This window comes from Podarcis muralis, chromosome 16 (assembly GCF_964188315.1).
Source record: "Podarcis muralis chromosome 16, rPodMur119.hap1.1, whole genome shotgun sequence".
Classification (NCBI taxonomy): Eukaryota; Metazoa; Chordata; class Lepidosauria; order Squamata; family Lacertidae; genus Podarcis; species Podarcis muralis.
The window spans coordinates 17165387-17182297 of NC_135670.1; the positions used below are offsets into that span (position 1 = coordinate 17165387).

The following is a 16911-nucleotide window of genomic DNA, read 5'->3' on the forward strand; positions in this document are numbered from 1 at the left end:
GATGAGGACATATTGCGAAATGGATTTAAGACTGGAAAGATGAAGACAAGGAGAGAAGGGGAAAACAAAAAACAAAACTTAGGGACCAATTTCTAGACCGTTGTTCCTATACTGACCAGTTGGCACAGTTCAAAGGCAGGAGGTGCCCAATGGAACTGGGCCTTGGGCAAAGCTGAGGAAATGAGCTCTATTTCCTATTTCCTCTTCCACTGAGGCAGTCTGAAGTAATGGCTGCCCACAGATGACACCTGATAGAGCTGTTTCTCTGAGCAGTCCTTTCCCCCCTCAACAATGGGGAAATGTCTTGATGTGATTCCGTATCCCTAACAGGAAAGGGGTGTGTGACTGCATTTGGAATAATGTGCACAGTTCTGGTCACTTGACCTCAAAAAGGATATTGTAGGGCTAGAGAAAGTGGAGACAAGGGCAAAGTTTTTCTCTCTCTCATATGACACTAGAACTCATGAACATCCAACAAAGCTGAGTGGGCAGACAAAACAAAGGCCTTCTTCACTCAGCACACAGTTAACCTATGGAACTCCTTCCCACAGGAGGCAGTGATGATGGCCACTGTAAGAACAAGATGCTGGACTAGATGGGCCCCTTCTGGTCTGATCCAGCAGGCTCTTCTTGCATTCTTATGGAGATGGGCCTCCAATTTCTCTTGGCTGGAACTGCATGCAACACACTTTGGGAGGTGAATAAGCACACATCCATGCCACGGCATGCTACCAGTGTCTCCTTTGTGACACTTCCAGCTCTGTCCTCCTCTCTATCCGCAAACCCACCCACCCCCCCAAAAAATCTGCTGCTTTAACACTTTTTATAGCAACTGGGTAAGGCAGCAGTGAGAGCGTGTAAATTTCAAAAGACAGTTTCCCTTTCTGCCTGGAAGGCACCGGAGCACAGCCAGGATTAGCGTCTGCGGATGCCGGCTTGGGTGCCTGCCAGAACCAGGGAAATCTTTGGCACTACAGTGGCTCAGATGAGGGAGAGGGAAGCTCTTTACGTGTGAAAGGGAAGAGGATCAAGTCTCTCCCCAATGGCCAGCCAGTGGCTGCATGATAGTTGTGGGAGGAAACAGGGCTGGTGGGAGGACAACACGCCTAAGCAGAAGATTGCTCTGTGCAAGCAACTAACAAACTCAGCACCAGAGGAGCAGGAAGTCCTTCTTCATGCAGCGCAAAGAGAAACAATGGAACTCACTCCTGCAGGAGGCAGTCTGGATGGCTTTAAGAGAGGATTGGACCAATGCATGGAGGAGGCTATCATGATGGTACACCATGGGTAGGCAAACTAAGGTCCGGGGGCCGGATCTGGCGCAATCACCTTCTAAATCCGGCCAGCGGACGGTCCGGGAATCAGCGTGTTTTACATGAGTAGAATGTGTCCTTTTATTTAAAATTGTTCTCTGGGTTATTTGTGGGGCATAGGAATTCGCTCACTCCCCCCCCCAATATAGTCTGGCCCCCCACAAGGTCTGAGGGACAGTGGACCGGCCCCCTGCTGAAAAAGTTTGCTGACCCCTGGCCTACACAGTTGGAGGCAGCAATACTTCTGAATACCACTTTCTGGAAGCCACAGGAAAGGGGAGGGGTCTTGTGGTTGGGTCCTACTTTTGGGTTTCCTACAGTCATCTGGCTGGCTACTGTGAGAACAGCATGCAGGACTAGAAGGACCAATGGCTTGATAGCCAGCAGGCTCTTCTTAAGTTCTGATTGATGATGATGGTAAATAGCTGTGTGCAAAAGCCCCAGGCTCCTAATTTGGAGAGCCTCTCCCTTCAGCTTAGCTTCCCAACTGAGATCAAGGCTTGCAGGGGGGCTATCAATAGCTGCCCCTCACAAGAGACTTTATCTATCTATCTATCTATCTATCTATCTATCTATCTATCTATCTATCTATCTATCACAAAGATTCATTATCTTCCCATCTGTTTGGAGAGCTCCGTCATTGTTGCCCCAGCCATGTGTTATTGATGGTGCTCTGCAACTGCTTGCAGGTGGTGCCAGAATTGGATCTGTAGGCGGATGGAAGGAACTAAAGCCCTAATGTATCATCTCTTGATAAAAATTGATCTCCTCCCCTTCTCCCGGTTGCTCTTTAATATTAGCCTGGAGTTCATTTTTTGCCCAGTTACAGAGCAAAGCCATTGACTGGTCAATGCATCATGAATCATTAGCCTGGCAAAGTGCGTGTGAGGCACGGGTGCTCCAGGGTGCTCTTGCAGGCTCACTCTCACCAATTCCAGACAACCCAAAAGAGAATTAGGGTGTGCTCTCAAAGCCCTTACCTACAAAGTCCCTACAGCTTTAACCATAATGCAAAGGCAAGGCAAGGAAGCTAAGTTAAATGAAATTGAACAAGCACAGAGCAACGTGTCTGGTCTCCTTGGGTGATCAAGGAGTGCTTCCAGCCGACCAGTCAGACAAACTCTATCAAAGTGTCTTCCCTATGAAGAAAGGCTGCAATATTTGAAGACGAAGTGAGTGGATATCCAATGAAGCTGAATGTTGGAAGATACATAACAGTGCACAGTTAATGTATGGAACCAGGCCGCACAGGAGGCAGTGATGGCTTCCAGCTTAGATGGCTTTAAAAGAGGATTAAATAAATTCATGGAGAAGGCTATCAAGGGCTACTAGCCAAAATGGCTCTGCTCTGCTTCCATGGTCAGAGGCAGCAATATTTCTGAATACCAGTTGCTGGAGGCGACGGGAGGGGAGAGGGCTCATGTCCTGCTTTTGGGCTTCCTATTGGGGCATCTGGTTGGGCACTGTGAGAACAGGATGCTGGACTAGGTGGGCTACTGGCCTGATGTAGCAGGCTTACATTATGATCTTATCTTAAAGCTGCCTCTTCGCTTTCCCCCTTTAAGGTAGGCTAGGATGATTTCTTTTAATATAAGCACACATATATCCTAAAGCATATAAAGAGCAAAGGGATTTGAGATGCATCCACCCCCTTATATTTTGATTAGGACTGTCACCCAATTAAATAAATCTTGGTCACTTAATCCTACAAGTTTAATTGATATGCTCTTAAATTTGCAGCTGAAGAAAATAGTTCCAGGGGAAAACCGCTTTATTTTTGTTTGCTTTACTGTATGTGGGTGTTGCAGTTGGCACCATCTTTGAAGACACACACATGCACAGAGAAAAGGAAATCCTCTTCTAAGATGTTGTTTGCCATCTGCTTTTTTAAACATGTTATTTTATTTTTACCAAAAAAAATAAATCAAAAAATCAATTGGCTGCCTGATGAATTGGGAGGCAGTTTCTTCCCCGATCAAAATATTTTCCAATAGAACCGTCTGACTGATGTTCACCCAAAAATTGCAGCATTAATTTGCAAAGCTTAAAAGTGGAAAAGTAGAGATGAAATGGCAAATTCTAACAAAGGCATTTCCTCCTCTGTTTTCCACCTACAACTTGCATTTGTTTCAATGGGGGCTTGCCAGGGTAATTTGCCCAGGGAACTGGGCCCTAAGAGAGGATGAAATCTAAGGTCTTGCAACATCCATTTGTCTGACCTCGGATGTGAAGCAAACAGCAGCTCAAAGGCCACAAAGTTAAGGCTTCTGAGAGTCAGTATGGTGTGAAGGGGTAGTGGTTAGAGTGTTGAACTAGGACCTGGGAAACCTGGGTTCAAATCCTCACTTGGCCATGAAGCTCACTGAGCCTCTCAGACTAACCTACCTCATAGGGTTGTTGTGAGGACTAAATATGGAGCGGGAGAACCATGTCTGCCACCATGAGCTCCTTGGGAGGAAAAAAGGTAGGCTACAAATGCAATAAATAAGTAAATATATAAAGGTATGCATTGTTTGTTTGATTTTACCTTTGCAAGTTCTAGGAAATTCAGTGCAATGTACATTTTAAGAAAAGTACATTTTAAGAAAAGTACATTTTGAGAAATGTACATTGTTAGATTGCTTTGTAGCACACCAAAAAAGACCAGAATAAAAGCAAAGCTGGAGCTGGATTTAGAGTTCCTACTTCACCCACAAGAACCCTTTGCTCTGACTGTAAGGAAAGCAGACCGGCTCAAAGGCTCCGCTGCCAAGCAACAGATCCATCCTGGGTCATCTTGAGCACGATTTCCCACAAGATGCAGTTTACTAACATCATGAGTTGCCAGTGTGGTGCCCATAGAGGATGTCTCTGGCCCCCGTAGGTCTCCCTGCTGCTGCTAAAATCAGGTTTGAAATAAGAATTCTGTTGCAGACAACAGAATTAGGTTGCAGTGTATACGTGTGTGTGTTTGTGTGTGTATGTGCTCATGGATCCAAAAGGGCTGGTGGCCACAGTATTAATGCACGATCGACAAAGGTTCTCTGGGTGGTTTGCATGATAAAGGGAAAAAAGATAAAAATGTGAAATCTAAAAGAATAAGTACAGAGATAGAAAAAAGCAACCTGCAGAGAACAACATCAGAACAAAGGATCTAAAAGGACTAAAAGCTCACAGGGTGGGTGTCAGGCAAGCCTCTCTGGGGAATTCCACAACCTGGGCACCAACAGTGAGAAGGCCCCCTTCTTCGAAAAGGCCATGGGTTAGGAACACAGGGGAGTGAAGGGAATAAGCCAACAAACAGTCTGGAAGTGTTCAACACCAAGTCCAAGACCAACTCCATTAGCTCAAGTGGCAGGTGAGGAGAGGTAGTAAAGCATCCTCTAATCTAGCTTTCCCCAACCTGGTGCCCTCCAGATGTTCTGAACCACACTGTTGGCTGTGGCTGATGGGAGTTGTGGTCCAAAACAGTGGTGTTGGCTGGGGTCAGTGGGAATCAATGGGATTCCAAAGTGGCCATGCTGGCTGGCTGGATTTCTCACAGGCATCTGGTTGGCCACTATGAGAACAGGATGCTGAACTAGATGCCTGCCAGCCCCTTTGGCCTGATCCTGCAGGCTGTCCTGTTCTTAGACTACACCATGTTGTTTGGGGCTGAAGGGAGTTCGCAGTCCCATACATTTGGAGGGCAAGATATTGGGGACAGCTGCTCTAATCTGTCCTGAGTCCCCAACACAAGATACAGGTACCCAAGATTGGTGCTCAAATGGGGAGGAAGCCTAGAGAGGGAGGTGGAATCTTTACAGACTCCCCCCCCCCCAAACACAAGTATTTTATTTCTGTATGCCAGATTTGTGGGCTGACATACTTCCTGCAGGCGGAAGACAGGCCGCCTTCCACTTTAAAATGCCTCATCGGCACTGATTCTAACCGCAACAATGTGGGCTGGCCGGCCATTTATGATGTGGGCCACCCAGGTCCGACGTTTGTTCCAGGTGCCGCAAATCAGCACCAGCCGGCAGGATCGGCAAACAGCCTTTGCTATTTATTCAACACGCCATCCGTGCCAAGAGTGTTTATTTAACTGGGAGGCATTGATGAAGGGCATGGAGAGGTGGCAGGGACGGCAATTCCCTTTTCCGAAGCAATCATTTTCACGGAAGGGGAAAGTGAGGCCGTTGAGATGCACACGCTGAATATTCAGCAGCCCGCCCACAAGGCGGCTGAATTCGGGAAGCCGATGTGACCCGACGCTCGGGGAGGAATTAGCAAGCTGTGTCAGATCGGCACGGTTCAACACAACAGAAATGCCACGAAGCATCAAGAAGCATCGCTTGGGGGCCGCCAGCTGGACACGTCACCCCTCCTGCCTCCACCTCCCGCAGCAGGTGAATTGTAAGGGGGTGGCCGTGACACAGCGTCTCCTACAATCAGCCTCAGAATGAGTTCTGGAGAGCCCAGCAAAACTGGACAAAGCCGTAAGCAGTGTGAGCAATGCAACTCCTTGCACACAGAAAACAAGCACGTCAAGAAGATGGCTAGGCTGGGGTTTCTCTCTCTCTCTGACATGCTAGGATTCTCATGTGCAGGGATTTTTTTAACTGTATGGCACAGCATTCTGTCAGCTCCCTTGCCTATGGCATTGTCTAAATCAGGGGTCGACAACCTGTGGCCCATGGGCCACAAGTGGCCCACAGTGGTTGTTTAAACGGCCCCCGAGCTGCCCCCGAACCGAGCCACACGCTCGGTGAGTCCCTGCACGCTGCGCTAAAGCGGTGCAGTGTGGAGGCTCACTTCTGCAGCACCAGAAATCGCATCTGCGTAGACGCGATCCGGCCCACTGAGCGATCTCCGCGGGAGTGAACCGGCCCTGGCGAGGTAAACCTTGCCGACCCCTGGTCTAAATCACTATAGCAGACACCTATCTAAAGCGTCAAGGTTCAACAATCAAGATTTGGTTGTGCTTAGAATAAATCCGTGAGTGGGAAAATGTTTCCTTATACCAAGATGAGGATTATATTGAAATACAGAGAAACTGTTCTAGCTATAGGAAATGAACGCTGTGAGGTTGACGGAAGTAAAAAAACAAAAGAATAATTAAAAGTTTCACCCCAGAAAGGGCAGTACCTCGGCAGAGAAATGACATTCTGGGATGTCTATTATAGTTATTTTGTACTATATTTATGTTCTTACTTTTTGTGTTTGCTCTGTTTTTGCTTTGTTTTCATTTCTTTCCCCCTTTTTTCTCTACTTTTCTTCTTCTTTTTTGTCTTTAGCTGATATGTTTGTATGCTTTGTTTTGTTTGTATTTGCATAATTCAATAAAAACAATTTAAAAATAAAATAAATCACTATAGCAGAAACACCTCTTATGAAGACGAGCCCTACTGAATTAGCCCAAGGGTCCATCAATCCCAGCAGTTAGTTGCCCACAGTGGCCAACCCAAACACAGGGCGGGAAGGCAACAAGTCCCTGCTGCTGCCGGGCAAGATGTGTCCCCCTGTTATTTAGAGATACACTGCCTCTGAATAGGGAGGCTCCATTTAGGTGCCATGACCAATAGATGCTGACAGGCGCCCCACCAGCCACCAATGTATCTGATCCAACTGCCATGTGGAAATTTAGTATTAGCAGGAAGGAAATAAAAACACCTAAACAATGGAAGCAATGACACAACCTTCACCAGATGTTTTGGACTACAAGTTCCATCAGCCACAACCATCATACGACCATGCTGGTTGGGGCTGATGGGACCTGCAGTCCAAACATAGGCTGGATGGCCACCCAGCAGGGTTTATTTAGCTGCGATTCCTGCCTTGCAGGGGGTTGGACTAGATGACCCTTGGGGTCCCTTCCAACTCTACAATTCTATGATTCTATGCCAAGCGTGGATGGCAGCTCCCTCCTCCCTCCGATGAGCTGAACCTCAAATGCCTTTTCCTGCCTTGAGGTACCTTGGCTGATGCAAGGAGAGCTCTGGCTCAGCAGCGCTAACTACCTCCTCCCCTTAATGCCGCCTGGCAGCAGCTGAGGAGCCTGGCTCTGTTGTGCCAGGGAGCCTCCATCGTCTCTTTTCCCTACAAGCAGCCAAGTAGCTGCAAGGGCCTCAGCAAATTGAGAAGTGACATCCCTATGTGCACCAGGGTGGTGAGACAGAGGCCCTTGTCGATGTGTGAGATGAGAACCCATGAGCAAAGCGAAGGACCCACAGACTGGTCATTTTCCCAGAGTGAAAATGGACTGGTGATTAAACCAGTCTGGGAATTATGGCTCTGGGACGGGAACAGGGGAGTCTCCCAACAGCTCTGAGCACCCTTAGCAAACTGCAGCTCCCAGAATTCTTTGGGGGAAGCCATGACTGTTTCAAGTGGTATCACAACACTTTAAATGTATGGTGCAAATGTGGCATAGGTTTCCTGACTCTAGTTGACGAGCGCCTGCCTGTGTCAGTTTCTCAGACCCTGTTGATGACTGTCACAAAGCCAAGGTAGGCTCCAGGCCTCAGGCCTCCACCACCACTGCCTCCCTGGATTCTGTTCATGATGCTAACAGGAGAGAGGGTGGAGCAAGCAAGAAAGCAAGCTTAGCCAGTGGTGGTGTAGTGGTTAGAGCATTGGACTATGACCTGGGAGACCAGGGTTTGAATCCTGACTCAGCCATGAAGCTCACTGGCTGTGACCTTGGGCCAGTCACTCCCTCTCAGTGTAAGCAACATACCTCCTAGGGTTGTTATGAGGATAAAATGAAGAGACGCACATGAGCTCCTTGGAGGAAAGGTGGGATATAAATGTAAGTAAATAAAGACACTGACCCCCGAAGCAGGAGACCACATGCAGCTGGACATTTGCTGGGAGGGCCACACTGGAAGAAGGCCCATTTCCTTGACAATACTGCTCTTCCCCACATTGCACAAAGCACTGTGAGGGTTCTCCATTTCCCACACCCTGCCTCTTAAGGGATACGAGTGACCTGCCTGAAGCCCTCTCAAATTCTGCAGCCAGCGCAGTCGACAAGTAAGATAATACATGATAGCTCACCCATCAAACAGGTGTGTTTGTGGCCTGCCCAGGGTTGAAAATCCAGGCGTGCCACAGCACATGCATGCAACAAAGTAGGATGTGGACCCTATGGCTTCCCCCTCCACTGTAAAGCGCATGAAAAGCCTCACGGCAGGCTTCCTGGGACAGAAGGCCCAGACAAGCAGATGTCCTCATGCCGTGGCGCCCTGCCAGTCAGCAACAACACCTCCCAGCGCAGACAAGCATATGGCAGGCGGCTGGTCCTCCCCTGGCACTGAGGCACCGTATGGCATCACTGCAAGGGAACCAGCCCTGCCGATGTCATCCGATACTAGCCCAGAGGAGGGGATCGTCTGGTTGCTTTGTCCCCCTGTGGAGTGAAGGAGGTCAGGGGAAGGGGAGGTCTTAACAAGGGCAGCGATACTGCGGGTTGGCAGACTCTGAACAAGCTGAAGGCGCCTTTGCCAACCTGGCGTCCTCTGGATGTCCAGCCTCAGCCAGCATGGCTGCAGGAGTCGTCGTCCAAATCATCAGGAGGGCAGCAGGTGGATGCAGCATCCTCTGTAACAACCAAGGCTTAGCAAAACAAGCCTTCGATCTGAGATGCCGAAATTCAAAATCCTGCCTCAACTGCGCTACTCTTTTTTGTCTCTCTCCCTGCGCCTTGAGTCGTCAATTTATTTCTTCATTTAGGCCACTTCTGTGCCACTTAATATATGAAAAATATCTCGAAGCGGTGTACGTGAAACTAAAGCAACAACAGACAAGTTAACAACTACTTTTACAAATATACAGAGTTACATATAAAAATGTTACATAAATACATAAGGAACACGGGAAGCTGCCAGATCTGCAGGATGGGGACTGGATGCTCTTTGAAAACATGGGTGCCTACAGAGCAGCTGCTGCTTCTACTTTCAATGGACTCCAGAGGCCAACAATACACAATGTAATGTCAAGGCCAGCATGGCAATTGATGCCACGAATAAAGGAGCAAGGTTTTCAAGCTGAAGTGGAAGAGCAAGGATGTCACTTTGCCACTCTCACACGCCTGGGAAAGTGGGATTGAACACTATCTGGCAGCTTCTACTTCAGCGAGCACTATATCTGTTTTGGCTAACATGCAATTTTAGGAATAGAGTCTTAGGGCTCTGGGGACCATTAACTTAATCCTTGCTAGAATTTTAAAATGTTTTGAACAGCCAAGGTGGTGTAAACGTAACGGAATAGACAACTAGCAGCTGGAGGGGGAGGAGAGGGCAGAGAGCTGTGAGTGAGGGGGCCCCTTTTCCCAACCTCTGGACCCCCAGGGAAACTCAAGAAACCTGCTGTACCTGGAACTGGGTGTGAAGTGTGCAGCTGAATGGGGCACAGCTGTGGGCAGCCTGAGGAAGTACCACCCACCTTGGACTTGCCATAAAAACCATGTCCAGAATGAGAGATTAGGGTGATGTCGGCTGTTTCCAGGAACTCTTATCATCATGAAATGTTGTGGGTGAGAACTCAGAAGCTGAGAGGTGTGTCAGAAGGAAAACTAATTGATATTGATTTATATATTAATAACTTTGTATTAATGTAACATATGTTTTTATAATATTTTGTTTAAGTTGCCTGTTGTTGCTTCAGTTTTTTGCACACCATTTAGAGATATTTTAAATATATTAAGTGTTATAGAAATAAAAATAATCCATCCATCAAGTCAGTCTATTGGGTCGCCCAGCTCAGTAATGTCCACACTGACTTGCAGCAGCTCTCTAGGATTTCAGGCAGGGAATCTCTCCCAAGGAACTGATGATTTGGTTAAAGATCAGAAAATGTGTGTTTATAACAGCATTAAAAATAATTATAAAAGAAGAATGTAAGAACAAGCCGAAGAGTCCAATGCAATGCACACTTACCATTGCTTTTAGACTAGTGAAGTTGTAGCAACTTACCACACAGAATCTTGGGAGTTATAGTATGCAGAGGACATTTAGTGTCTTTCATAAAACTAGCCCCCAGGATTTTCCTAGGGAAACTAAATGGCATAGGAATCCTATGGATGCATGTCTATTCAGAAGTAAGCCACAGAGACTTCAGTGAGACTTATTCTCAGCTATCAGTGCATGGTAATGCAGCCTTAAACTGATCTATATCTGTAATGTGCAGACACTCAAACTGGATGGAAGAGGAAGTATTTATACAGTGGCTGCCAAAATTAATCTTTACACACATCCCCTGCCCCAAATGGATAAATAAAAGCACATGTTATAAGAAGAAACACCAACAGGTCAGCTGCCCCTAGCACAAGTCTCAGCCTTGGCAAACAACAAAATCTGAAAGCGCATGAGCCTGGAGGCCCTTTCCTACCTTGACCCCGCGGATCCGGAACTCAGCCAGGGCGCGGCTCATCTTGGAAGCTGCCGTGGTGTGGTCTTTGCCGTGAGCAATGACTTTCACCAGGAGGGAGTCGTAGTGTGGCGAGATGATGGCCCCCTGAAAGGCGGAGGCACTGTCCAGTCGGATCCCCATGCCCTCGCCACTCCGGAAAACCTAGAAGAGGAGAGGTCCACAAGGTCAAGAACCTCCCTGGGAAGTAACACATAGCGTTTGACTGGTGATCGATTGAATGCATACTAGTTTACTGCAGGCTTCCACATCTGCGGTTATTCTTAGATTTAGTCATGATTTTGATGTTGAATTTCCTGGCTCAAAGATATGAATTATAGCAGTTAGAAATGCTCCTCTGAAATATGAGGTGAGCATTACAGGCCCCCAAAGTTCTTCCCTTTAAAGTTTCAAAAGAAATATCTTAAGATTACAACTCAGACAATCCCAATAACCCCAGAATTTTAGCTTTACTTTATTTATATACTTCAAATATGGACCAATTGAGAAGTAAGGCATTAATAACACATTTATTAACAGCAGCTAGAACAGTAATCGCTAGAACTTGGAAAACCTTGTAATTAATGAATACTGATCACTGGTAAAACATAGACTGGCAAACAGCCCATAATGGAAAAGCCGTTGCAAAAACTGGAAGGTAGCAATGAGTGAGGGGGCGGGGAAGATACTTTTTATACTGCATGGTGTGATTTTGTAAATATACAAATGGAATAACACACAGACGAGAAATACCTACAACATACAGTCTTGGGAAAAAGAAAGTGCACCCCCTTCGGATTATGTGGTTTTACATATCAGGACATAATACCAATCATTTGTTCCTTAGCAGGTCTTGAAATTAGGTAAATGCAACCTCAGATGAAGAACAACACATGACATCTGTCTCGTGATTTAATTAACAGAAACAAAGCCAAGATGGAGAAATCATGTGTGGAAAAACTAAGTACACCCTTACTGCTTCCATAGGAATTAAGAGGTTAAGTAGCAGACAGGGGATGCTAATCAAATGTCCTTGCTTAACTGATCATCAGCAAGTGTGCCCACCTCTATAAAAGCAGAAGTTTTAGCAGTTTGCTGGTCTGGAGCATTCAGGTGTGTTTTAACACAATGCCAAGGAGGCATACATTCCCCTTCAGCCTCACACAGTGTTAGGGTTAGTAAGCTGCCTTTCACAGAGTGTAACCACTGGTCCATCCAGCTCAGCGTTTCCTACACTGACTGGCAGCAACTCTCTAAGACTCCAGAGAGGGAATCTTTTTCTTCCCTACCTGAAGATGCTGCCAAGAATTGAGCCTGGGACTTTCTGTGTGCAAAGCAGGTGCTCTAACCATTGAGCTACATCTCTTCCTTTTAAGCAACTGCACACCTTTAAACACACTCGCTCTCCAACCCACCCAGGCTTTCTCCAGGCAAATCTACTGAGGAAAGTGGGGTGATCATATTCTCCCCACTCAATAAGCGACCAATCTCATAAACAGGGAGAGGACAATCTGCACCCCCAGCCAAAGGGTCCACTTTAACCCCTTGCCCCCTGCTTTTTGGCTACCAACTCCAAAACTGGGGATGGAGAGATTGCTTGAGGAGCTGGATCAGATCCCCAGCTTGGCAATAGCTTCATCTAGTCGACTGCGAATCAGTTTTATTTTTTATTCTACTAATACCCACCCACTTCCCTTCCCTAAGGAACTGGCCCCTGGGGGAGGCAGCGATGGCCACTGACATGGGTGTCTGTAGAAGAGGACTAGACAAATTCATGGAAGAGAGAACTATCAATGTCTACTAGTCATGTTGGCTACGCTCTGCCTCGACAGCTGGAAGCAGCAATGCTCCTGAATATCAGATGCCAGGATCCACAGGAGGGAACAGGCCTCTTGAGCTCAGATCCTGCTTGCGGGGTTTCCCATAGGTATCTGGCCAGCTACTCTGAGAACTGAAGGCTGGACTAGATGCCCTTTGGGCCTCACCCTGCAGGCTCTCCTTATGTTCTTCTGCAAAGCGGGTGCTCTGCCCCTGAGCTACAGCCCTTATTATTAATGTAAAAAGTACCACTCTGGAATCAAAAGTACAAAGAAAAAAGAAAACTGAAGAATGTAAGAATAGCCTTGCTGGATGAGGCCTAGCCCAGCATCCTGCTCTCACAATGACCAACCAGATGCCCCAATGGGATACCCAACAAGCAGGATTCAAGCACAAGAGCGACTCCTGTGGCTTCCAGCAAGTAGATTTCAGAAGCATTGCTGCTTCCAGCTGTTGAGGCAGAGCAGAGCCATTATGACTAGTAGCCATTATGAGTCCTCTCTCCACGAATTTGTCTAATCCTCTTTTAAAGCCATATTCTTCTCCTTAATTTAATTTGTTAGTCGCTTTAACTTGCACAAGATAACGCGCCCGCCGGGGGCCGGATTTAGGTTTGATGAGGCCCTAGGCTATTGAGGGTGATGGGGCCCTTTATACGTCCAGCTGTCCTTTGTCAACAACAAATTGTCGCTGTTTTTTGTGTTGAATATATGCTATATGGTAATTTATGGACCTAGTAAGTATCTAAAGCCATTTTCACTTAACAAAATATGTATTTTATCAAAGTAATTGTTGGACCGAAATACAATTTTAGGGAGCAGGCAGGGCCCATTACTTACATCATAGGAGCCTACACAACACAAAACACTGTTCCTGTATGTAGGTTTTATTTCATTTGTTTTTTATCTTATAGTTTTGAAATGTACATCCAGTTTTTTCCATTTAATTTTTTTTGGGGCCCCCAAGAGAGTGGGGCCCTAAACTATAGCTTGTTTAGCTTATACATCCCCCTCTCTGCCCCCCTCTCACAATATATATATATTAAAACCAGGGGGCAGGAATACATTAAAAATATCCCACTCCCTTCTGAAAGGCCACAGATAGTTAGAGGCCAAAGATCTGGTTACAGAGGAGTTTTTGCCTGGTGCCTAAAGATATATAATGATGGTGTCAGGCGAGCCTCCCTGGGGACAGCATTTCAAAAGTATTAATCTTACATTAATACTACTTATTGCTTTTGTTTTTGCTTCTTCTAATACCCTCCCATTCCCAGAAGAATAAGCTGCCAGTTTCCTTCTGGAAAAGGTCCTGGCATGGAAAGATGGCAGCAGTAGCAGGAGCAGAAGAGGGGAGAGAGAGGCAGAGAAGACAAGTCCAGAGTTTTATAGCTGTTCACACACACACACACACACACACACACACACAGAGAGAGAGAGAGAGAGAGAGAGAGAGAGAGAGAGAGAGAGAGAGAGACGTGCTTCAGGAGGATGCAATCTCCATTGTTCGCAGCACTCCTCCCGCACTTTGGTCAGCAAGAAGCTTAAGCTGATGTGACAAGGCCCTTCGGAGGCATGCAGTGCAACATACAACGTGCCAGCTTGTGTAACATCACTGGACTTTCAAATTCAGGCCCTGGGAGCTGCTTCTTACGGAGACAGCTACTCGGGCACAAGACTGGACACTGGCTTACTCTGCATGCCTGCAATCATACAGAACAGAACCTGTCTTTACTCAAAATACATGAATACAGTTCTGAAAGTCCACACTTTATTTATTTAAAAAAAAAGAAATCAAGTAAGCTTCTAGTCCTCAGGGTGGTAGGCAACATGATTTACGAGAAGCTGAACCTAAACCAGGTGTTCCAGGAAATGCTCAGGCCTGAACTCTGGCGAATTCCTAGAGAAAGCAAGTTCTGGGAAGCCAGTGACAAGTCCATCTCTGAACATTGTCTCCCCCTGGATGGCTTTGGTGCCCCGTATTCGCCTAATGGAGCAATGTTTCCATTTTGCTATCATTTGAACAGAATGAAAAGGTTCCAACAAAAACTATTTTATACGTTTCACTGTTCGTCATGGCAAAACATTAAGTAAATAAATTATGCAATTAATTACATTATTCCACAGCATTCACTTCAATGCAAAGGAACCATGATGCAAATTAAAACAAACAAACAATCAATTATGCATCATCATATACTCTTTGCAGCGTGAATAATATAGTTATTATCATTTCTATTTGCTGGATTAATGTCCGTTCTGGAGACAGGACTAATAAGTGAACATTGGCAATTTTAATCACTCTCTTTTTCATTGGAATTCTCTGACATTCTTACTTGGTTCTCAGTAGGACTATGTTGCCCACAAATCCCTCAAGGCAGAAAGTGAGTCACGTGTGTGTGTTGTAAGACAAAGCAAAATGGACCCTAAGCTTATAGACTGGTTGATAGTTTTTGTAGCCCATCAAGGAGCTACAGGTACATGTAGGCATTTTCCAATTTTAGTGTTGCGACAATCCTGTGAGGTGTGTTAGGCTGAGAGACAGTGGCTAGCTGGTCACTCAGCTGCCTATATTGCCAAGCAGAGATTGGAACCCAGGACTCCCCTATCCATCAAGGACATCAGTAGGGTTTTTAAAGCTATCTGCCTTCAAGGAATACTTTCTAGATATGTTTGGCAGTGGTTAGGGTCTATGTCAATTGTTTCCATCTCTGAGTACAGTACTGCTACAACCCAGCAACCACCAAAGGTGGTGGGACTCCAACTCCCATCAACCCTAGCTGAGTTGGAGTAAAAAATGGCTGTGCTGGCTGGGGCTGATGGGAGTTGGAGTCCAAAACAACCATGCTGGCTGGGGGTTGATAGGAGTCCAAACATCTGGAGGACACCGGCTAACGAAAGGTTGAATTAGAATACAGTTTGAAAATCTCTGTTCTACTCTGCACTGGGTCACTCGTACAGCGCCTGACACACCATTAACACCAATCAAAAGATGCAACAGCGAAAAGGGTGAATGCTATATTCTGTGATACTTAATTGGCCTTATGAAGAAAAAAGCAATCAAGACAATCTCTGAACTCTGCTACTTCATTCTCACCAGGTCCTTGACAGGTTCAGGAAGCTGAGCTCTGAGCCCCACGCTGCTCTGATTGAGATTCAACCCAAGAGGCGTGTCATGAAAAATGTGAGAGTTATGTCTCTCCAGAGGCTGTGCAGGGACCAAAACATCTTTCTGGATCTCTCTGTCTCTCCCCCCTTTTCTTATTTAAACAGAAGGGGGAATTTGTTATCAGAGGAAATCAGGAGACTGGTAAATGGCCTCGCTGGCAGCCAGAATAAATCACACCCCGGCAACCTCGATCCTTCCCCTCCGACTAATGAAGCCAATAAATCAGTCGTGCAAACTGGAGCAGGACCCGAGTTTTGCTTACAAATTCTCTCTAATGGGGCTCCGTGGCAGATTAGGATTAAGAGGGTCTTCTGTCTCGTGAAGACAGAGAGCTTCTCATCGTGGAAGGGTTTGCCCAAGGCCACTTTGCCCCATCTAGAATAATAGAATCATCGATTGTAGAGTTGGAAGGGAACCCAAGGGTCATCTAGTCCAACCCCCTGCCTAAGTGCAGAACCTTACATGTGTCCCTATTGAAATTCATTTTTTTTAGTTTGGGCCCAGGTCTCCAATCTCTTAAGGGCATTCTGAATCTTGATTCCATCTTCTGCAGCATTAGCTACTCCTCCCAGTTTGATGTCATCTGTGAATTTCATAAATATCACCTTAATTCCTTCATCCAATTCATTTATAAAGATGTTGAACACCAGTGGGCCCAGGACAGAACCCTGCAGCACCACACTAAACCACTTTTTTCCAGGATAATGAAGAACCATTAATGAGCACTCTTTGGGTTCATTCAGTCAAGCAGCTACAAATCCACTTAACCATTACCTCATCCAGCCCACATTTTATCATCTCTCCGCAAGAACATCATGGAGGACTTTGTCAAAAGCCTTACTGAAATCAAGATACACTACGTCCACAGCATTCCCCCAATCTACCAAACTCGTAACTCCATCAAAGAAATGAGATTTCTCTGGCGTGATTTGTTTTTGAGAAACCCATACTGGGTCTTAGTAATCACAACATCCTTTTCTAAGTGTTCACAGACTGATTGTTTAATTAAATGTTTTAGGACCTTTCCTGGTATCAATGGCAAGCTGACTGGTCAGTAGTTACCTGAGTCTTCTTTTCACCCCTTTTTGAAGATGGGGACAACAGTTGTCTGCTTCCAGTCCGCAGAAAGCTCACTTGTTCTCCAAGAATTATCAAATAGTACAGACAGAGACTCTGAGATTACATCCACATGCTTCTTTAATATCCTTGGGTGCAGCCCATCAGGCCGAATTCATTTAAAGTAGCTAGG

At 46.1% G+C, this 16911-nt stretch overlaps 1 protein-coding gene across 5 annotated transcripts in view; it reads right to left on the reverse strand.

The window, feature by feature from the left end:
* Nucleotides 1–16911, reverse strand: part of PC (pyruvate carboxylase) — a 250421-nt gene that overhangs the window by 71360 nt on the left and 162150 nt on the right. For all 5 annotated transcript variants that reach the window (XM_028710546.2, XM_028710551.2, XM_028710549.2 and 2 more), the window contains one exon: nt 10662–10844. In XM_028710546.2, the coding sequence (XP_028566379.2) occupies nt 10662–10844 (183 nt within the window). The remainder of the gene's footprint in view (nt 1–10661; nt 10845–16911) is intronic.